Source organism: Alosa alosa, chromosome 7 (assembly GCF_017589495.1).
Source record: "Alosa alosa isolate M-15738 ecotype Scorff River chromosome 7, AALO_Geno_1.1, whole genome shotgun sequence".
NCBI classification, from domain to species: Eukaryota; Metazoa; Chordata; class Actinopteri; order Clupeiformes; family Clupeidae; genus Alosa; species Alosa alosa.
This window is the reverse complement of record NC_063195.1, coordinates 18,978,373-19,002,592: the sequence shown is the minus strand read 5'-3', so window position 1 is coordinate 19,002,592 and position 24,220 is coordinate 18,978,373. Positions and strand designations below refer to the sequence as shown.

Below are 24,220 nucleotides of genomic sequence, written 5' to 3'. Positions count from 1 at the left end.
AGGCATGTTGGGGTTGCAATTTAAGTGAAATTTCTACAGTAGGCCTACAACATGCAACATGCTTGTAAGGCTGGGCTACTGTCTTGACAGGTAAATGTTCAACAATTGCTGGTGTGCAGGCTATAATCAATTAGCTAAATGATTTGTCCAGCTGTTTTAAAAAAAATTAGTGCTACATTTAAACGCAAAAGGTGCTTTGATTTCTTTTTCGTTTGAACGTTGGCAAGCAGGCATGTTGGTTGCAATTTAAGTGAAATTTCTACAGTAGGCCTACAACATGCAACATGCTTGTAAGGCTGGGCTACTGTCTTGTACAGGTAAATGTTCAACAATTGCTGGTGTGCAGGCTATAATCAATTAGCTAAATCATTTGTCCAGCTGTTTAAAAAAAATTAGTGCTACATTTAAACGCAAAAGGTGCTTTGATATCTTTTTTGTTTGAACGTTGCATTATTTTGAATATGACTCGCTCCAGTCTTAACTCCCAGCGGGGGAGTGGCCCCCAGGGACCAAACGAAATTTTTCCGTAAAAACTCTAGTGGGGCTACATGTCCACCAATTTTCATGTGCCCCGGTGTTTCGGTGTCCCTGGTATCGTTGACCAAAAATTCAGGAAGTAGATGACGGGGGGGAAAAAAACAAAACTTTACCAATCCCTTATATGACCGCCGCTAGCTAATAATAATTGAATACCGCATTTGATGACAAAACAAATTCAGTCTCTCCAAATTTTTCCTTTGTCATTCACTCACTTTCTCGTCTCTCTTTTGCAGCTCCAACCCTTCACCACCAACCTGGCGAACCTCCAGCTGTTCAACCAAACCTCCCTGCCGCAGAGCGTCACCACCTTCTACGTGGAGTTGCTGTACTTGCAGAACCCCACCTTCAACGCTATCCAGTGAGAGTGTGTGTGTGTGTGTGTGTGTGTGTGTGTGTGTGTGTGTGTGTGTGTGTGTGTATGTTTTTTCATAACCCTGTGACCAAAAACTAAACCGACTCATTTGCGTCCCAGTCTCCCTCTTGCGTTCCGCTGTGCGGCCCCTGCCATGGGCTTCTCCAATCTGACTCTGGGCGAGACCATGGCCATCACCTCCATCCTCTACGACTCCTGCAGCAATATTGACGATGACGTATGTGTTCCCCTTCATTTTCATGTTTCTGTGAGAGAAAGATAGAAAGAAATAGGGTGGGGGGGTGGGGGATGCTGGTGAAAAGCATTAAGCAAGAGTAAAGGAAACTGCTCAGTTATAGACCTGCTGAACTTTGTGTGTAAGAGAGAGAGAGACTTTTTTTATCTGTTTAATCTTTTTCTTCTTTAATCATAAGTTTCATCTTTATACAAACTAATATAAAGTTGATTATTAACATGTTATACATTTAGCTTTGAGAGAAATATATGTGGAGATACAGTATATCCAGCCCCTAAGAGAGATAGACAGAGAGAGAGAGAGAGAGCGAGAGAGAAAACAAAGATAGAGATATATGTGAGAATGGCAGATAGACAGTGAATAAAAGAAATACAAATATTTCTTTGTAAAGTGTAATTGTTTGACAGTATGAGTGCAAAAACAATGCAATGGTAGTTATGTGCAGTAGGAGTAATGTTCTGATTCACTTATTTCTACCACATGTCTCTAGAACAACTCCTTGTTACAAGTAAGTTAGATGTGTCAGTGTGTAGAACCTTTAGTGCTTATTTAAAGTATATGTTGAATATATTAGTAATTGTCTGTGGTTGTGCTTGTAGTTTTTGCCTGTTTGTTTGGTTTGACCATGTGTTTATGTGTTTGTGTATCACATGTTTATGAGTTTGTGTATCTAGTGTGTAGTGTGTGAGCTGTTTTTGTGCTTGACTTTCTGTGTATGTCATGGTCGGTTATTTGATTTTGAATTTGTGGAGACTTGCATTTTACTGTTGAATATAGTCACTATTTCCTTTGCATGCACGTACACTCAGCCATACATAAATATTCGGTATTAATATGAATTATCCTATGTATACACACTCTTGTATACAATATAAACAGTATTAATATTAACTCATCTATATATAGGCCTACTCACTCACAAATACCGTACGTATAAAATATATTTGTGTAAATGAATGACATCCAAAGTGCAATGTCTGTCAGAAAGCTAAGTTCTCTCACATGAAATACAGGTATCGTGGCATATGGGAGCATTGCGTTATTAAATTAGCTTTATTAATTTAGTTAGATTGAAGACTTTGGTCTAGTTATTAAATTAGCTTTATTCATTTAGTTAGATTGAAGACTTTGGTCTAGTTATTAAATTAGCTTTATTATTTTAGTTAGATTGAAGACTTTGGTCTAGTTATTAAATTAGCTTTATTAATTTACTTTGCACTTTGCCCGTCAATCAAATTAGGGCTCCAGGTCTCACTGCTGATGCGTAATGGAAATGACATCAGTCATACTACACCACATGTCATACGAACCAGAGTCTCTGTGTGAAGTCTGAGCAATGTTAACCTTTGTAATTGTCAGATAGGATGAGCTGATGAGCTGTATTTTTGTCTGTATTAGATATTCTGACTAAGTTTGTATTCTGTGTGTGTGTGTGTGTGTGTGTGTGTGTGTGTGTGTGTGTGTGTGTGTGTGTGTGTGTGTGTGTGTGTGTGTGTGTGTGTGTGTGTGTAGGTGTCCGCCGCCCTCAGCAGGAACGTGGAGACCATCTCCCTCGGCAGGCATCTCCACGCTGGGCAACTCAAGCGTGGGCTTCAGTACGGGCCAGCTGAGCACGGCCAACCCCTCGGTCATCGTCTCATCGCTGTCCGTGGTCAGCACCGTGGTGGGCTGGAACCAGGGGCAGGCCATGACGCTCATCCAGAAGCTCCTCAGCTCCGGCAGATTCAAGGTAAGGTGTGTGTGTGTGTGTGTGTGTGTGTGTGTGTGTGTGTGTATAATGCAACAGATGTGCAATGATAAGTGTTCTAATTCACTTGTTTCTACTACATGTAAGAAGTTAGATGTGTCAGTGTGTAGAACTTGTGCTTATTTAAAGTATATTTTGAATATATTAGTAATTGTTTGTGGTTGTGCTTGTATTTTTTGCTTGTGTGTTTGGTTTGACCGTGTGTTAATGTAACTAGTATGTATGTGTATGTGTATGTGCATGTGCATGTGTATGTGTACAGTACCCTCCAGAATTATTGGCACCTCTGCTAAAGTTGACTAAAAACAGGAATATCCAACCTTTAAGGGCACCAATTTTCATTGTGAATGAATAATGTATCATAAATAAATAAATGTTTTTCCTTCATAAATATTGGCACCCCTATGTTAAATTGCCATAGAGGCAGGCAGATTTTTATTTTTAAAGGCCAGTTGTTTCATGGATCCAGGATACTATGCATCCTGATAAAGTTCCCTTGGCCTTTGGCATTTAAATAGCCCCACATCATCACATACCCTTCACCATACCTAGAGATTGGCATGGTTATATGCTCATTGAGCTCAATGCAAATCAAACCAGCTAATAGACTAACTGAAATAAAACCATGCTAATCTCTAGTATAACCTAGTCTCCAAACCTGACACACATCTATCTTAACCCAGTCTCCTTACCCCTGCTGCTGCTAGTGCAACCATCTTTATTATTTCTCAGTTTCCAAAACAAAATGTGATTTGTGTGATTTCAGAATTTGAACCTGGGTTTTGGTTTTGGCCGCATGTGCATTTGAGTTTAGATTTTGTTTTTTAGTTTTGTTTGTTGTTTGAATTTGACTGAAAGTGGAGCTTTCTTTTCTCTCTTTCTCTCTCTCTTTCTCTCTCTCTCTCACTCTCTCTTTCTCTCTCTCCATCTCTCATACTTTCTCTCTTTCTCCCTCTCTCTCTCTCTCTCAGATCACAAACAGTAAAGATCTCTGGAGTCTAGGCACCCTCATCACAGGTGTTCCCTCGGCGACCATCAACAGCATCAGCGCATCAGAGATCCTCACTGCCACACAGTCCCCAACACTGGTCAACAACCTCATGACCGCACCCACCATCATCCAGCAGACATTCGTCTCCAAAGTATGTGTGTGTGTGTGTGTGTGCGTGTGTGTGTTTGTACATGCACGTGTGTGTGTGTGTGTGTGTACACACACACACACATGGATTCCTATTTTAGCTTCTGTGTGTTACTCCTGACTCTGACTGTACAGTAAGTGTTACTCCTGACTCTGACAGTGAGCTGTGTGTGTTACCTTCCCATTTCAAACTGAGTGTTTTAAACACACACATGAGTTGTGAGGTTACTCCTGACTCTGACTGTGAGTGTTACTCCTGACTCTGACTGTGAGTGTTACTCCTGACTCTGACTGTGAGTGTTACTCCTGACTCTGACTGTGAGTGTTACTCCTGACTCTTTTTATTGTTTTGTTTCCCCTCTAGATCATCTCTGTCAGCTCAACGAGCAGTTCCATCATAACCAACGTGCCCAATGCCTTGGCAACACAAATCCCAAGGAACTTCCTGCAGGACTTTACCCAGACGACAGAGGTGGTCACGACACTGAACCAGAAGACCTGGACACAGAGCCAGGTACCTCACAAGCCATGACCAACGTCCTGGATTCTCAGTACTCTTTGCACTAAAAGCTCAAAGGCCTTTTTTCGATCAAAAACTCAGCCAAAGTGGAAATTTCCCAAAACTCTGTTTTCAGTGTTTGCATGTGGACAGATTAATAGTTACATAATAATAATGATCATGATAATAATAACAGTAATGCTATGTTATGGTGTTATGTTGTTATTGCTATCTTGAATTATGAGCGAGTTCATATGGTGTGGTGTTGGTAGAATATACTGGAACTGTGATCTCATGTTCAAAGCAAACATAAATTAGGGTATCCTTTTTATCTTGAGTTACGGAGATATTCTGAATAGAGTCATTGTGGACTCCACTTCAGAATTGGAATGAGTCTTGTTTTGTTCTGTTCAAAAGTGCGGAGAGATTAATCTGATTAGCTCATTAATCTGATTAGCACCATGAAGCTCCTTAGTTATTCTTCCCACCAATCATAACCACCATTCCATGTTTGTTTTGTTTGTGTATTTAATTTTTCCACAGTCTGTTCTCATCTTTGATACTGTTGCGACTGCCGTGGAAAATGCAAATGAGTGAGTAAAAAAATAAAGCATCCTATTCTTTACCATTCATCTGTTACTTGTCTGTTTCCGTCCAACACTATGGTAATGGTTATGGTTCTGTTCATTTCCATTCTGCGCCATGATTACATGATTCTGTTTCTGTTCTGCACCATGGTTACATGTCTGTTTCTGTTCTGCGCCATGGTTACACGTCTGTTGTGTGTTCTGCACCATGGTTACATGTTTGTTGTCTGTTCTGTTCAGCATCTCGTTCCAAGTGCTGCAGGGCTTCACCTGTACCCGTGTGCAGACCCTCACCAAGGTCAAGATCAAGAGCCTCATTAGAGGCTGCAGGAGGCGCAATAAGCTCAAGCTCAAACTCCAGCAGACACAGGTACACAACTGCACTCACACACACACACACACACACACACACCAGACACACGCCATGCATACACAATCTTGTGATATACACACATGTATATGCATCTATGAACAAACATACACACGCACACTAATTCATAGCCATGATAGACAGGCAGATACACAGAAACACAAACTATTGTATTGATATGACACAGCCACACTGACATTGCTCAAAACACACACACACACACACATTACAACATGACAGTAAAACGATGTGTTTATGCTTTTCCCTAGTTGACTTGCATGTACTACCAACTGAGAGGTGAATCGGATGCCGCAGACTATTCTCTCTACCCTGCAGATATGCTGCTGTACTACGAGTATGTCACATTACCCCCAAATCACCTTATGGTTATATTCATTTAGAATGCTTTATTAAAAACGCTCACCAACACAGAAGCTCACATGGTCTAGTGTGTGTGTGTGTGTCAGTGCGCGTGTGTGTGTGTGTGTGTGTGTGTGTGTGTGTGTGTGTGTGTGTGTATGACTCCTAACCATTTTGTGTACTGTGGGCAGCATTTTCTGATTTAAATAAATATTTTGATCTGCCAAAAAGCCATTGTTGTAAGGGTGATAGATCAAGCTATAGAATTAATTGGTGTCTCTCTCTGCACATATTCTATGTGTCTGTGTCTGTCTGTCTGTCTGTCTGTCTGTCTGTGTGTGTGTGTGTGTGTGTGTGTGTGTGTGTGTGTGTGTGTGTGTGTGTGTGTGTGTGTGTGTGTGCATAGTTATTCCACTGTGAAAAACTGTAAGAACTACTTCACTGAACTGGGCTTTGCGGACTTCACTGTTCTCACCGGTGCCTATGAATCCTACCAGACAACGCTTGTCAACAATGCCAAAACCTGTCTGGTAAGTCAACCAATGCCAAGACACACACACAAGATAATTTAGGTCTTTAAGCAGGAATTTAATTCACTAATTAAAGAACTTCCACTATTTTTTTCTCGTTGAGGTTTAACAAAAACAAAATCAAATACAAAACAAACATTAGTGCACATACAGGTACAATGCTCTTAATTGTATTTTCGTTTCAGGGCATCACCGGGTTTAACATCAGTGCAGCGAACATCAACATCCTCGGCAACATGGTGTGCCTGCTGACTGGTTCCTACGTGGAGAACTCTGACCCCTCCATCCTGGAGAAGCTGAAGAACTGCGACGACCTGTCCACTTCCCAGGTCACTGGCATGGAGACACTTCTCCTTTCGGGCAAGACTAAATACGGGTACGGGATACAGGCACACACACACACACACACACACACACACACACTCCTTCGGGCAAGACTAAATACAGGTACGGGATACAGGCACACACACACACACACACACTCCTTCGGGCAAGACTAAATACAAACACACACACACACACACTCCACACTCCTGAGGTTAAGAAGGAGACTAGAGAAGAATTTGTCATGCATGTTGTGTTGCACCTAAACATAATTCACTATTTAAAGGTGGCAAATGCGGAAATAATAATAAAGAAATAAAACGCTTTAATGTGTTGTCCATTTGTCCACTGAAGTTAGCTAACGCTGGACCTGCTCTCTTATACTACTAGATTGTACCGCATGTGGCCGTGTATTAAATGCAATCCGAGTTATTGGATGAGAGTCTGTGGCTGACTATATATTCCACATAGCTCCTAGGTACTATATGTGGTTTTCTTAATTCCAAATGTTAAACAATAACTAAAACATCAATTGAATTCATAAAAAAAAATGCAATTCTGACAGAATAATAAAAAAAACTAGAAATGTAATGCCAGAGGAATTACAATAGTGGATGGAAAGCTGCTGGCTTAATGTTGGTGGGGAGATTCCTGAAAAAAGAAAAACATTGAATCGCTTAATCTTTGAGTTCATACAAACCCTCTCACCAAAAAAATCTTGTGTGCCTGGCGTTCTTGAGATATCACACTCAAGGTGGATTTGACCTTGTGGCACGAGCACGAAAGCTGGCCTTTGGAAAATGTAGTTCAGAGAAAGCCTAATTGTAGCCTATGCAATGCAATAGGCTACCTGCAAAACAGGGCTTTCAGTTGGTGTTAATGACTGCTCATTGTGCACCCAGATAACAATTAGTCATTGAATCTATGTTAAATCAACATTAGGCTACTTTGTCAATGTTAAAATCATTGAATCAACGTCGAACTGCAACATTGATTCTACATCTCTTTTGTACCCTTCATTAATATTGAAGCAACGTTGAAATTCTAACTACAGACAGGATTTCAATGGTATTTCCACTAAAATGAATATTGAAACAATGTTGAAAGTAGGCTACAACCAAACTAAAGATCAACGTGATTTCAATGGTATTTCAATTGACATTAAACCTCAGTAAACCACTATTAGCCTATCTAAAATATTGGGAAATTCATATCCTGCTTTATCTACAGCCAGGATAAATTTGGCTAAGCCTAGGTATGTCTGGGTTAGCCTACACAAGCTTGCATAAATAACCATTGACAACTTATCAGTTAAGCAAGTGCATTTATGCACTCTTCATCTAGAAATTCACGTGTGCTGTGCTTTCCTGCCATCAGTAGCATCTATCATCATCAGTAGCATCTATCATCTATAGCAGTTGCAGTCAGCCTGATCCTCCAGTAGCAGAGTGAAGCGGCATCTAACAGAAATAGAAGCGGGGGAAAAGAGACAGAGTTGTTAGATAAATATGTTAAACTGAACAACAAACTAACAGCTAAGCCTACAATCAAGTCTTTTTACGCCACAACCTACCACTCATATAAACGTAGTTTAAAACGAAGACTAAGTTTAAGCCAGTGACTGTTTGCCATAGAAGGCCATTTCCCTCGTCAGGCCAGCTATCGCCACTGCACACAACCACAAACCTAGAAACATTCCCGAGGTCTAGCTAACGTAATATAACTTACCTACTGAATCCTCGGTAATCGTTTAATCAAGTTATGAACTTACTCGACGTAATAGCAACATTATCAAACTAACTAGAGTTAAACGTAACATCCTCTCTAGACGTAACAGCTACGAGTGTGTTGCTCATTGATGCCAGCTAACGCCAGCTTGCTTGCTTACTTGTCTAGCCGAGTCGTTAAAAACAGACTTTACATAGATACTCCATTCGAATAGAAAATACAAATTAATTGTAATTTACATTGGGTGTGGTAGAAAAACGTCCGTTTTGTCGTAATTTGTTGTATGAAGCAGACACCAAGAACGTAAACTGTCTTGAAGAGAATTGAGCAGTGTGGTTCAAAACCGATTAATTACAGGATGTGTGGGACGAGGGAATGCCTGATTGTATGCAGGTGGACCCGCACCTGATTACTTTAATACCCTTCTAAATGACCCCCCATTGTGATGTCATACAGAGAAAAATATGTTTTTTAACCTTTTTAATCCCCTATTTCTCAAAAGTTATAAACTTAAAAAAAAAAGATAACTCTCTTGTTCAACTCCAGACCTACACAACGGTTATTTCAACATGTCTGTACGTTAAGCGGTTAGAGCTGCATTCATTTTTGAAAAAGTAAAAAGAAAAGGTTATAATAATAAGAAGAAGCCAGGAGATTTCAAGATTGTGGATTCCATCCACTATAGACCCTTTCAACAATAAAAACAAAAACAATGCTTGAACATTCTATTTGGTTCCCAGTCTACTTCCTCTGCATTAAGATAACATATGGAATGTTAAAACGGAAGCCTTGTGGGGCCAACTATGATGCTGATAATAGAACTCTCTTGAAAGGGTCTATAAAAAGCTGCGCTTCTGACGCTGGGCTCTCCCACAGTAGTCACTAACATTTCATGGAGCCTCTTATGAATTATTATCTAGTATTTTTTATTTATTAATTATTATTAATTAATTAATATTTATGTTTGTTTGTTTATGGTACCACAGTGTTCCATCAACATGGACACGGGAGACTCCTTGGGATCTGGACCCTCTGCCTCTGTACTTCACGTCCAATCTGTGGAAGGAGATGAACAGGGTAAGTGTGAATGTCCAGTGTTTGTTTGGCAATAAGCCACCGACCCGGCGTGATAACCTGCTGAGGTGGTGGAGAAGAGTTCTGCTCTCCATGCGCTTTCTCAGTGGCTATTATGGGCTGGATATTAGAACATTTACATTAGAGTTCGGGTCAATCTGAAATTCCTCAGTGAGTATTATGGTCTGTATGTTCAAATATATACAAAACATTATCTGGTCTGGCTGTCAACATTTCAGCTTGGTCTTGAAAGAAGCCACCAATAAACACTAAAAAAAACACTGTAACTACTGTACACTGTAACTTGTAAACTTGTGTAACTGGTAACACTTTATAATAACTACACACAATTCATCATTTATTAAGCCTTTGTTACTTATTAGTTAATGGTTTGTTCATCATTAGTAATTTCTTGTTCATACATAATTTATCATCAGTAAAGCATTTGTTCACACAATTATAAATGGTTTGTTCATAGTAAATAAGCCTATCAAAAAATATGTTTGTAAGCAGGGGCGGAGCCAGACATTGTAAACATTCGGGGCTTAGCCCATTTAATTTTTTTTTAAATAACCCCCTAACTACATAGTTCTCAGTAAAAATGTCAAGTTTTTTTTGCCTGAAATTGCACTGTGCCTATTTACAAGGGCATTGTTCCCACCTCTTTTGGGTCAACCATCAAGTGCTGGACCTCTATAGAAAGCTGAGAACCTGTAGCTTTCGTAGGAAGCAGTCAAGATAACTGTGTGATGTACTGACAAAAGAGCTACAGAGGCTAGAATATAGTTTTTCTTTCTGCCGGATTACAAGCATCTCTGAACTGACCACATTTCAGCCCTCTAGGTCACTTGATATCCCTTAGAAACACAACTAAGCCCTAGCAACCAGCTGTGTGCAAAAAGTTGATCAATATAGAATGAAAATATGAGTGCTTTAGACTATTTTATTAGATTATTTGCCAAGGTATGCCCATGCGTTTTGTAAAATGCCTATGGATACTCCCCATAGGACTTTTTGTTATCCAAAATGCATACTGACAATCAAATGCACATGAACCCCTTTGTGTAGAAGCATAATCCTGGTCTCAAATGAAAGGTAACACTTTGAGGTTTCTTGTGGACTATTTAGATTGTATGTCAGGTGTTCTGATATAGACTGACTACACAAAATATGGAATAATTAAAAAAAGTCTCTATTTTTTGCATTTACTTTGTTGGTTCAATGAGTGTGTATAAGATAGACTATACATCTGTACAACTAATATTGGATAATACAACATGAAGATTCAATTTCTATGGATTCTTGTGAATATTTCAGTACCCAATATGAGGCATCTACTTATTGTGCTGCAGCTACACTGCAGCCAGAAGTCAGGGTATCACCAAAAGCGGAGGAGGGGGAGGGGGCATTTTCGATCAAATTTAATTGAGACATAATAAAATTAATCTGAGAATGTAAAGCACTATACAGATTGTACATGAAAAAAGTTGTCATTTTTGGATTCCCAAGAGTCAAAGCTTTGAAATGGTGTATAACATTACTATGCTACATAGCAATATGGTGCATACAATTGATTTAGAAATGGGGGGAGGTGGGGGAGGGGGTAACCGTCCCACCGGTGGGACACTGAAAGTTATTTGGCTAAATAATGACTTTTAGTGAATTTTGTGTAAATGAATGGACACATTGAGACTTAAAAAATGTGAAACTAACATTCAACAGATTCAAGGTATCTGACTGGCACTACACTGTGACACAAAATTATAGTTTTGGGTCTTTCAAGAGGCAATATCTGTTCATATCTGTTTAGCATGTACTTAGTTAATTAAGCGTTTCTTATGGTTTGTATATTATAGTATTTGTTTATTTTCATTAGGCTATTGTTTGATATGACATTATTGTTTATTATTGCTATTCTCCTTCTTCCTCTTCCCTGATCTCATCTGTGTGACAAATATATAGAATATCTTATACTATAATATACATAATATTATGATATAATTACAGTATGGCCAGTCATCATGATACAAGGGTATTTTAGAAGGAATGCATTATCATCTTGACATAGGCGTTTCTAAATTATATTAATTTTGTAATTTAGCAAGATTATTCATAGGTTTCATCAGGCCCCTTTACACAGGTGCATAAAATCAAGCACCTAGATTATGAATGCAGACTGCATGGTGCTTGATTAACACAATTATGGAAAGGGCCCTTTCCTCTCAATATATCATTGTAATGTTTTTTTTTTTTTAGTTAATAATTAGTTAGGCAGCCAAAACAACATAACATGACTTTTATATTTAAGTGGACTCTTGGATTATAAGATCTGTGGTGGTGGATAGGATATCAACAAGGTTTTAAGGTAGGCTTATGCAACATATGACACTGAAAAGTTGACATGGGCAGATAACTGTTAATGGTTTTTTCTGACATTTCAAAACAGTGTAGCCTAATTTATTACAAGACGAGGATCACTTTGTTTTGGGAGCTGGAATTTCTTATTCTGCAGTAGGCTTAGCTAACCTATGAGAGTATTGAATTTGCCTTTTCCGCCGACGAACGAGGACATTTAACGTTAACGTTAAGCATTTAGGGAGCTAGCCAAGTAGCCTAACGTTAGCCTGCCTAACTGACAGAAAGCTCTTAACGTGAAATCACCAACCTGAAACAACACCATCCGTCAGTTCACTGGCCGATGCTGTTGCTTGAACGGAGCTGGGTGGTCTTTTGAAAAACTTTCTAATATCCATAACGTTTCAACAACATGTACACAAAGTGTTTTATCACAGACTGTAAAAGTGACAGACTTCTGACAGAGGCTTTTTGGAACACCGAAGCCATGACGTAGCGTTGTCAAGGCAGCATTTGATAAACAAATCAATCTAACCATTGAAATCACCATAGCCCAGAGACCTGGCATAGATCGTGTAGCAAGTCAAATTATTTTTCAATATTGGGCTTTGAAAATAAGGGATATATTTCCTCAGTAATAGAGCATTTGGTGACATTTATAGAGAAACCGAGGGGAAGTTATATTGGAAATAACAGTTGCCGGGAATTTAAAACACTAAAAAAAGATTCGGGGCTTAAGCCCCCTAAGCCACCCCCTAGCTCCGCCACTGTTTGTAAGTACATAATTTATACTTAATAAGTAATGAAGCAACCACTTATAATGAAATCATTTTCTTATTATAAACCAGTTGCACACTATTACAAAATGCTTTGTTCATCATTTGTAAAGCATTGTTCCTATGTTAATTCTCATAAATAAAGTATTTGTACACACAGTTATAAATGATTTGATCATAGTAAATAAGCCTATATCTAAAATATGTTTATGAATTATTGTTAATACTTAATAAATTATGCAATAATTGATGAAGTAATATTTCCATTATTTAACAGTTGTTACATACACATGCACTAATGATTAGTTAGGGTGAGGATACATATTTTATAAACCACTTCCTAATACTATAATTCATGATTAACTCAGGAGTGGCTAGTTAATGATATTTTGTGAGCTTGTCTAAAGTGAGGACTTTCTATGCCTTGCAACACATTTTCAAATGAGTTGTAAAGATTACATTCGTTCATTTAGCAGACAAGCGATGTACACGTCAATTAAATTGAAAGCCATTGACATAACAGTGAAAGCCAGGAATCGAACCCCCAACTTTTGAGGCTACTGCATGCTAGTCCAGTTCCTTATCCACTACACTACATTGGCCCAGATAGAAACCCCTACAACTATGCAAGAGTTTCTGTTTTCTTCTACTACACACTGTTATTAAACATCTGTAAACTATTATTAAATGCTGTATTCTTCATTTGTAAAGCATTGTTCCTACATTAATTCTCATCTGTAAATCATGTTTACACTCAGTTAAAAATGGTTTCTTCATAGTAAACACGCATATCTATATTATATTTTTGAATTGACTGTTATAATACCACTGGGCAGAGGTAGTGTAGTGGATAGGGAGCCAGGTTAACATGCAGTAACCCATAAAGTTGGGGGTTCAAACCCCGGCGTCCACCAATGTGGCCTTGCCCTTTAATTTCATTGACATGTGTAAGTCACTTTGGGTGAAAGTGTCGGCTAAATGAATAAATGCAAGTGTACTTTATAACTCATTTGTAAATGTGTTGCAAGGCATAAAACATCCTCACTTTAGATGAGCTCACAAAATATCATTAACTAACCACTTGTAACTCCTGAGTTAATTATTAATTATAGTATTAATCATTAGTGCATGTGTATGTAACAACTGTTAAATAATGGAATCAAAAACATATTATTGCATCATTTATTAAGTTTTAACAATAATGTATGAACTTATTTTAGATATAGGCTTATTTACTATGAACAAACTATTTATAACTGTGTGAACAAATGCTTTACAAATGCTTTACTGATGATGAATTAGAAAAAACTAATTAACTAATAAGTAACAAAGGCTTAATAAATGATTAATTGTGTGTAGTTATTATAAAGTGTTACCGTGTAACTTGTAAACTTGTGTAACTTGTAAACTTGTGTAACTTGTAAACTTTGTGTAATTTTCCAAACTTGTGTAACTTGTAAAATTGTGTGAATTTGTGTCTGTTTATTCACCACCTCCGCAGAGGGAGGCCCGCAGATTCATAAAGACTTTCATCAAACAGCTGAGACGCCAAGGTGTTCCCAGGAGAAAGATCCAATACATAAAGAGAGAATTCCAGCAGGCTCATCGAGCCAAACGTGACACAGGTGAGTAGACATGCTTGCTGGGTGTGTTTATGCCTGACAATTATTTATTTTATTTTTTTGTTCATGAACACAGAAATGACACAAGCTTTTTTGCAACACTTAAACTTTCACAATATTTAAACTCACAATACTTTAACTTTATCCACAAAACATTATAAACACATGTATTAAAGGTTATGAAATATTCTTAATGCCTTATAATGATTAACATAAATCTACAGTATAACAATTCAAGTTCAAGTATCGCAAAGAAGGTAAAGAAAGCTTATTTACCTCTTGATAATGGCAATGATGACATCAGTGATGACATTACAGAGGTAAAAGAAGCTTCATAATACATTGCAATACTTCAAGCTGCAAGGGCTTATGTAGTAACATCATAACACATCATTAGTGCAGTCATAACTCTGTATAAATAGGTATATATACTTTTATGTCAATCATTATGAGGCTTTATGAACACTAATAACCTTTGTGAATGTGTTTGCTGAATGTGAATGCTTTATGGATACTGACTTAATGTGATGTGTTAGGCTACCACTTTTTCTTCGTCCAGCCAATCCAAATGTTTCTTTACAAAAATCAAAATCATTCGTAAAAACACAGCAACAGCAAAGTCTTTATTAGAACATTTTGCCGCTCCCTTCAGAGCTTTGTGGTGTTTGAGCTGTTTGAACTCCTGAAACCGTCAATTTCTCTGTAGCCATCGAGTGCACTGTTGGAGCCATCACCCAGATCCAGATCAATGATGACGCCTTCCCCATCGACTATGACGCCACACAGTTCAACGCCTGCTTGAGCCTCACCGTCCTCAAGGACAATCTGCCAGAGATCACAGACAAGATCGATCAGGACGACTACCGTCAGGTCATTCTGGAGAAGTTAAATCAGGTAACTGCCGAAACAAGATGGCAACAGATGTAGAAACAAAATGGCTGTTAGATCATCAGCAAGGGAGCCATTCTGTGAGGCATACTGTACAACCCTTCTTCCAGGGTGGACATTGGTTACAATAGACAGTTAGTGCATTTGTTCAAGTTCATTTTTAGGGCTATTCTGTATATGTGTGTGTATGTAAGATTCATTTAGTCCCTCAACCCTTTTCTCTGTTTCGTTTTGTTTTGTTTTGTTTTGTTTGTTTTGTTTTGTTTTTGTTTTCTCTCACCCAGGCCTACCCAGATGGCCTCTCAGACGACGTGGTCCAGATGCTGGGGCCTGTGTCCCGTAGGGCGACCACTGATGACATCAGCAAGTGGAACATCACCAAAATCGACACTCTGTCCTCTTTGATGAAGACGTCGGATGGAGACTGGTCAGAAAATCAGGTTAGTGTACAAGGCCGGTACTCATTGTTGAGAGGAACTTTAATGTACACACACACTAATGGATACACACTTGTAGAATGCTTATACACAGCTAATGTAATACACACATTTAATAAAACACATTGACTTAACATGTTCTACATATATTAAATAAAATAAAAAAACACATTGCCCCGCCTCCCTCTCTCTCTCTCTCTCTCTCTCTCTCGCTCTCTCCCTTAGACCAAAGCCATCATGACTAAGTACTTTGCTGCGTCGAACAGCATTGACAGTTCGGTTCTGAATTCTCTGGGCGGTTCTGGTGTGTGTTCCCTGGGGAGCGGCGTTCTGGAAACCATCACCTCCAGCAGCCTGCAGTGAGTATTATGGGCTGGACTGGATAGTAGTACATTTACAAAAAAAGTTTGGATCAGTGACAACCTTCTTAGTTTTAGCGAGCATTGAAGAACATTACATAGAAGAGGAACAGAGATAAAAGAACCTTTATGGAAAAAGTTCTGTTCAGTGAGAACCTTCTTATTAAGCGTTTTCGCACACAGTAGTTATAGGAACACAGTTATAGGAACAGTCCACTTCTAAATCAGTTCTACTAACTGCTCTCCCCCAAAACCCGTTTTTCATTTGCATTCACAATGGTAATAAGAACCAGTAGGAAGCTGTAAGTGATGTAAGCATGTAGAGTATTATGGGATGGTATTTTAGAACGCTGATGTTGAGAACACCAGTTCTCATCTGTGCTAAACCTGATCTTCCTGACTCCAGGCAAGCAGATGCGCTGCCCGTCAGCAGCTGTAGCCTGGACAAAAAGAAGGTCCTGTTCCCCATTGCCCAGGCCGCCTTCATCAATCAGACCAGCACCACCAAGAGGTCAACCACCACGGTCACACTCACGCAGTACCAACTCATCCAGTCCTACCTGGGTATGGCCAAACACACTGTTCTCATGTTCTTGTGTTCTTTTTTTCCCATGTTCTTTTATTCTCATGTTCTCATGCTCTATTATTCTCATGTTCTTTTATTCTCACTTTCTTGTGTTCTTGTGTTCTTTTGTTCCCATGTTCTCATTTTTCTTTTGTTCTCCTGTTCTCATGTTCCTGCTCAGGTGGTGCCACCGAGTCCTTTGTACGAACCCTGGCCTCCTCCAGTGTCAACATGGATATTGACACCTTCCTCGGTCTAGACCAGAGTGTCATTCAGGTGAGTGAGGGACTGCATATTCAAAAACACCGAAGCACATTTTTACGTACACATTAATACACTATACACTGACACATACACGCACGCACACGCACACTCCCCCAATACATATTCTCAAACAACATACACACACCCACACACACAAACACACACACAAATACCGTATTTTCCGGACTATAAGTCACACTTTTTTTCATAGTTTGGCTGGTTTTTCAGGGACTATAATGGTTTTTTCCTCTTCATGACACATTTTTTTTGCTAAAAATTTTTCATCATCAGTTTCCTCATGCATAATTGGTCCATGCACATATACATCAGGTCCCCAACAACATATATATATTCTCTTTATATATATGGTTTTCCTCTTCATGACACACTTTTTTTTTTCATAGTTTTTTTGACTGGTGCAACATATATATATTTATATATAATGACACATGCGACTTATAGTCCGGAAAGTACGGTACACATATGCAGTGGCATCATCATCATCATCATCATCATCATCTTCCTCCGCCCCTCTTCCCCTCTCTCAGACCCTCAGCGTGTCGGACGTGAAGAGCCTGCTGGGTGACACCAACGTGAACGAACTGAGAACCTACTCCAGCAACGCCATCGTCCAGGACTGGATCAGCCGCCAGTTCCAGACCGACCTGGACACCCTGGGCCTGGGGCTCACTGGCGGGCGCGCCACCCCCGCCACCACCACCAACGTCAACGGGAACGCCGGTTCCGCCACCAACGCGGCGGCTACCACTACCACCGCAACCACTGCAGCGGGAGCCACGACGGCCAACACCACTGGTAATTATACTACAGAGGGGGGGATGTGTGTGTGTGTGTCACTATATATTAGGTGAGTGTGTGTGTGTGTGTGTGTGTGTGTCACTATATAGAGTATTGTAGAGACTATTATATATAGACTATAGACTATAGTCTATGTAGTCTATATAGACTATGTATTGTGTGTGTGTGTGTGTGTGTGTGTGTGTCTGTGTGTGGTGTGTGTCTGTGCGTTATATTAGGTGAGTGTATGTGTGTGTGTGTGTGTGTGTGTGTGTGTGTGTGTGTGTGTGTGTGTGTGCGCACGATATTAGGTAGGTGTGTGTTTGTGTGCGCACGATATTAGGTAGGTGTGTGTTTGTTTGTTTGTTTGTTTGTTTTTTGTGTGTGTGTGTGTGTGTGTGTGTAGTATGGATGCATGAGGTGGAGGAGTGTTTAATTAACCCTTGTTTTTAACACTGACCTTTCCACCCCTCCTTGTCCCTCATCTCTATCAGCAAGCGGAGGGGCGAGTATCAGACCTGCCAGCGGCCTGTACTGCCTCCTACTGGCCACAGTTGTCTCTGCACTTTACCGCCTCCAGTAATGAATCATCTTTTGCCAGGAGCACTGAAGGAAACCTAAACCAGTTTACAGCCCTGTTTATATGCACACGATGGTGTTTTCTCAGAACGCTGCCAACATATGGAAGATACAAATGGAATGTGATCTCAGCAACGCTTTACTGGAACACTGCTTCATAAGACTGACATAGCCCTGTCATAAAGGCATTACGTCAGATACAGTACAATGGATTCCTGTTTTCCTGTTAGTCATTTTGACTGCTCATGTCTAATGATTTGACAGCGTCATGTTACCACATAGTCATAACGGCTTATTTACTTACTTAGTTACTTATTTACTTGCTTACTACTTACTACTTAATGTTTATTTTGATAGGGACAGGTTCAATATATTTAGAGAATTGCACACAATTATTAAATGCAACACATTATAGCATAGCTATTGCTTATTTCCAGTGTCTGTCCACAGAAGGGCCTTTAAAATAACAAAAACAGAACATCAGAATTAGACTATGAAATGTGTTTCATTTTAGTTGACCTTACGTAGCATTCAAGAGTGCTGAAGGAAATCTACGCTAGTTTTATGATCATATTTATGACATTTATGGAATATGATATTACATTGTTATTATCACTACATTGGTCACCATTGACTTCTGACGACACAAGGCATCTGCAGTGACTGGTTTATGTGGGTCTTTTGAAGCAGGGCTCAATTTTTTTTTAAAACCCTTTTTAAATGTAATTGTCTCAGGTTGTCAGTTCAAGTGCTGTCACTTTCAATATTGGACTGCACTCTTAATTGATGTCTTTTATTTTATGCACTCCAATTAATATAAAAAATAACCTGTACTTAGTCAGCAGGATGTGATTCAACGTCAGAATAAAATGATAATCATGTTTCCCTCTCCTCATACAACCTGTTGTACTTCTATTTTTATAGACCTATACTTTTTTTTGCTAAAAATGAAAGATATTCTAAAGAAAATGTAATCAAACAATAAAAGCATTCTATCACTCTTAAGTATTAACCACTGGTGGTGTGTTTGTGTCCCATGTCGGACAAGAATAGAATATCAGTACCAACATATAGAAATTAAAGTTCCAGTCCTTGATAATAATTCGTATTGATGAATTCAGAAAAAGTGTGAGCCCTTACAAAACAAACTCTGGTACTCCTGACTGTAAATGAACAGGACATTACAGGTCGAGCTGTAGATTCCAACCAATAAACAGCCAGATCTAGGTCTACTGAATATCCCCATTTTGAAACATTTGTTTTAGAAATGTTTGTTTAATTTAGACTGCAAATCATTGCACAACAACACCACCTATAGTCTTGGCGTAGCCCCAGTTTAAGAACCACTGCACCATAATGTCTATGTCCAGAGAGCAACACTTCTGCTGAACACTGTTAAATAAGTCTCTTCATAAAAGTAGCATCAGTTTACAGCACATTTCCTTTAACATTTGCAGAGTGTTTTCCCTTCATATCTTTGATAGTTTTCATTTTAAAAGAAATACATATGGGACAGGATGCATGTAAATAGAGATAGGCTGACTAATAAACGCGAATATAAGCTATTTCTCTTAGTGTGATTGACTGCATGGCTACTTTGACTTTCCTCCAGTAAGCATTCACATTGTCACACTGTGCAAACAGTATATTGACCCAGAAATCGTAATGTTGTGGCATGTTGGTCTGGATCAACTTAGTTTATATCATTCGGGTGCACAATGCGTGGTAGGCTACTTGGACACGATTGACTTAATGATTTTTTTAATAAATGCAGTTATGTTGTAATGGTCCAAATGCATTCAAACCCAGTTATGCGAACCCTGTCACCTACTTGCAGACTGGCCAATAATTCTGCCACGGTCTCCTATAGCCTAGCCACTGCCACGCTCTGCGACTACTGTTTTTTTGTTATTAAGGCATGGGCAAATGCGTGAAGCCGACCCCATTTATCACAGGTTTTGTTGAAAGCTCTTTTAAAATCTGAAATGTTTGATAAGCCAGTCATCAGCAATCGCGTAACCAAATATCGGCGCTGTGTAGGCTATGTTTCACATTCCCTTTTAATTCTTAACCTCTAATAAGTCTACAGTTGTCGTTATAGATAGGTTGTTGGATAACTTAGTAGAATTTGCGCATGTTGCATGTCCAAATATAGAAACATAGGCCTACTTTCGAAGTGTTATCATTTTTAATAACCCACGTTTCACAATATACTGTGCAAATAAAGGCCTAAATCGCGATCAACTAATGTTGTTGCGCTGCATTGCCTCTAAGTGTCGCCAACTGACGATACACACTGGAAATGTACGTACGCCAGACATGAAGTTTGCGTGGAGGACCGCACATTCTCACGTTCAAGTCAGTCATTGTACATCCGGATGTGAGCGTGAGAAATGGCGTACGCAGCATTTTTGTCATAGACAGTAAAAGAAATGGACGAACAGACTCTGTCGTTTTCAATGGGAGGGCACTGAGTCAAATAGAACGATTTTTCAGTTGGGTCCCCAGTAACTTTGTTCAGTTTTATGTTAGCCATAGAACTGAATCTTGTAACTCACTACACAGAAATTCTTCTCACACTTCCTTCGCCTTCAGAGTCATCAAAGTTAAACATTTATTTATGTATTATTATGACCGCTTTGCAAGAGCGAAATCATATAGGTTTAGTCAATTTTTTTTTCTTTTTCGTTTTGATCTGTAGCCCCGCTGGACTGCACCCCGAAGGAGGGCAGGGCAGACACAGTTTTATGTGAATATACACCGTAGGGCCTAGGCGGTCCACCTTTTTTTGTATGTTGGTCTTAAGGGGCATGTCAACCCATCCCATTTCTTATTTCATGTATAGCCACCTTCAGGTGTTTTCATCAATATCTCTGGCTGACATGGTCAAAACGAAATTGAAAGTGTAGGATCATTATGACACCCTCGAATGCATGCCAAGTTTTGTTAACTTTTCGTTCATGGGGCCTTACAATAAAATCATTTATGTGTACATTTAGTGACCGTGCACCAACAAGGATCCGGGACACTGAAAGACCGGGTACACGAAACTTGGTGGGCATGTAACCCACATGGATAGCATGGAACCATAGTTTTTTTTTGATCTGTAGCCCCCCGGCTGTACTGAACCCCGAAAGGAGGGTAGGGCAGACATAGTTTTCTGTGAATATCTTGAGAACCGTAGGGCCCTAAGATGACCAATTTTTCCATATGTTTTCCAGGGTCATGTTAACCCATTCCATGTGCACACATGTGCATAAACAGATTGCACACACATACATTCACATAAGACATACCATGAACATGCACAAACACACATCATCATGAGGCAAACACACAAGCACCCACACACATAAACATAAAGCGTGTACCGCACACATGACAATTCAATTTCTCAGAATTATGAACAGGCAAGAGGTGCGGTTGTATAAAATTAATTTTACATGTGAAATCTATGAACTAATAGGTCTTTCTAAGCAGTGATTTGGATTTTTAGTGGAGAAAAAGGTCTTTCAGCGTGTGCTGGACTGGCGGCGGTCATATTTTGTACGCTCTCGCGTACATCTAGTTATTAATATCATCCTCACCAAGTCGTGTTAATGTTGAAGCTACCATACATGATCATCTTCAAAAACAATCATGCTAAAACAAAACAAAGTTATAGCCTTGAAGCTAATCTTCTTTCCACTTTTCCGACCCTCACGGTCAATCCATCGAAAACCTCTGAAATGATTACTGCCGTTTTTTTTTTAAATTAGGTTTACTTTTTTTTTATTATTATTAGGTTGCCTCTGTGTAATGCTTTACCTTAACATACGATTCGTGTATGCTAGGTTTTGCTTATGAGTTACCGTCATAGACAGTAAGGTGGACTGAGCTTCTTATCCAAACAATACGGTTATCTCCCTACGGCGCAAAAGAGAGATTACATCAAAGCTAGCTTCCCTCCAACCGAACAAGCTAACCATTCTTAGAGAAACATGAAGAACGACTTTTTAAAGTGCTCAACAGACTTGAAGAGTGTGGTCTGAAAATTTCACTTGACAAGTGCCAGTTTTGTCAGCAACAAGTAAAGTATGTTGGACACATTGTTTCTGCGCTAGGAATAGCCACCGATCCTGAGAAAGTGAGTGCTGTCAAGAACTGGAAGGTGCCTACAGATCTGAGATCTTTAAGATCGTTTCTCGGATTCTGTGGCTACTACTGAAGGTTTGTTAAGAACTACTCAGCCATAGTTCGACCACTCACTGAGCTCACGAAAGGCTACCCTCCTAAGAATAGGCACAAGGCTGCCCAAGAGAAGTATTATTTCAGAGAAGGAGAGCCTTTTGGGGAGCGCTGGGATGAAGAGTGGACCAAGGCATTTGGTGCAACATCATTCACTGCCTCACTCATGCCCCAGTGCTAGCATTTGCGGACCCATCAAAACCATATGTACTCCATGTAGATGCAAGTCTGAATGGTGTAGGCGCTGTCCTCAATCAAGAATATCCTGAAGGCCTGTGGCCTGTTGCATTTGCAAGCCGCAAACTCAGTGCCCCTGATCTGCTCTCACGTCAGTTACCATCCACTGAAGTGTCACCTGACTGGAACGAGATATCTCCCCCTGGGGTTAGAGCCATCTGCCAAATAGCAACTCCATACAGGAAAACTAAGTCAAACAGACTCATAGACCAACTAGGAGCCAACCCCAAGAGTGTTCCTAGTGTCTATGCCTGTCCGACACAGTTGGAGATAAGCAACTTGGAACAATTGAGCCACCATGAATTGAGAAGAGCTCAAGAACAAGATTCAGTCATAGGTGCGGTAAAGAAAGCTTTCAAGACTGGCCAGCTTCAGTCTATGGCCAAGAGTCAAGATCCAAGCATAGTACTCCTGCAAAGACAAAGTCCCAAGCTGATTGTGAAGAATCACCTTCTCTTCAGAGTGGTGAACAAACAGTCTGGAGACGAAAGACAACAGTTAGTCTTACCTGAGAAATATTGTCGGATGGTCCTTCGTTCTGTTAGATTTTAGTGGTTTTCTGTATGTTTATTGTAAGCAGACAGAATGTTGTCACCTTACAATAGCAAATGGTGTACCTAACTAATTGTTCCCCCACAAGACGTCTTAATTGAATAAGGCTATATCACTGTCTGTTTCCCCCCCTCCAATTTGACCCCAGACGTGAATGTATATTCTGGTATTATAATTAGCCAGAAGTTTCCCAGATCTTTGCTTCAGTTTCTTACCTTGGCTTCACCTTGCAACACTGTGCTGTGCTGTGCGTACAACAGGGTTACCAGAACTCTGTTGTTACATCCAGAATAAAGAACTATTCTTTTGTAAAGCCAGCCTCAAGTTTTACCTGCTCTTAACTACACTGGAATCTACTGGGTCAACTGTGTCTCCATTTGGAATTAAGGAGACAATTTTAATAGCATTCTTCAGTTCCCTCCACGATGATACTGGACACCTTGGAGTCGAACGGACAACTGAACTCCTGAAGGAATGATTTTACTGGCCAAAACTGACCACTGACATTGAGAATTATGTCAAGAAATGTGAGAGATGCATTGCAAGGAAGTCACTTCCACAACGAGCTGCTCCATTGAGTCAAATCACAAGTTCAGGTCCACTTGACCTAGTTTGTATAGACTTCTTGTCTATTGAGCCAGACTCGAGGGATGTAAAAATGTGTTGGTCACCCATTAACAGATCATTTCACCATGACTGTAGCCAAGACCCTGTTTGAGAAAGCTTTCCCATGTAAAGATCAAAAGCCATGACTGTAGCCAAGACCCTGTTTCAACAGGAGAAATTCTTTGTGCATTATGGATTACCTTCGCGAATCCATTCAGATCAGGAAGCGAGACTTTGAAAGTCGCCTTATCAAAGAACTGTTGGTGATGCTAGGCATCCGAGAAGTCTCGAACCTCTTCTGCTTACTCCACCACCCCTTGGTGGTGATGCACAACCAGAGAGATTCAACAGGGCCCATTGATGTGTGCTTACTGTCAATACTAGGCTTCAAACTTTGGATCCAGCTAAAGGTCACTTCTGCTTAATGGAAGCCCGCTTCAGAGCATCAGT

The 24,220-nt window shown here is 39.7% G+C and overlaps 2 protein-coding genes and 1 long non-coding RNA gene across 3 annotated transcripts in view; 2 read left to right on the top strand and 1 right to left on the bottom strand.

Annotated features, from left to right (window-relative positions):
- The window catches only part of mslnb (mesothelin b), a 31,207-nt gene extending 30,032 nt beyond the window's left edge, over window positions 1-1,175 (top strand). Inside the window, exons 45-46 of the mRNA XM_048248993.1 lie at window positions 774-898; window positions 1,013-1,175. Of these exons, the coding sequence (XP_048104950.1) occupies window positions 774-898; window positions 1,013-1,175 (288 nt within the window). The remainder of the gene's footprint in view (window positions 1-773; window positions 899-1,012) is intronic.
- Window positions 1,176-1,509: 334 nt separating this feature from the next.
- Window positions 1,510-19,045, top strand: LOC125297679 (mesothelin-like protein). The gene is made up of 18 exons (XM_048248118.1): window positions 1,510-1,656; window positions 2,661-2,877; window positions 3,867-4,037; window positions 4,398-4,547; window positions 5,076-5,125; window positions 5,360-5,489; window positions 5,759-5,844; window positions 6,256-6,379; window positions 6,565-6,755; window positions 9,418-9,508; window positions 14,138-14,261; window positions 14,965-15,152; window positions 15,431-15,586; window positions 15,809-15,942; window positions 16,349-16,506; window positions 16,689-16,783; window positions 17,320-17,587; window positions 18,064-19,045. The coding sequence occupies exons 1-18, from the start codon at window positions 1,577-1,579 to the stop codon at window positions 18,150-18,152; spliced, it is 2,502 nt and encodes an 833-aa protein (XP_048104075.1). The 5' UTR covers window positions 1,510-1,576; the 3' UTR covers window positions 18,153-19,045.
- Window positions 7,876-12,627, bottom strand: LOC125297680. Its single transcript, XR_007194099.1, has 3 exons — window positions 12,171-12,627; window positions 9,413-9,487; window positions 7,876-8,163 (listed from the first exon to the last, which is right to left on the bottom strand). It is a non-coding gene; the product is annotated as an uncharacterized LOC125297680 (long non-coding RNA).
- Window positions 19,046-24,220: the final 5,175 nt, after the last annotated feature.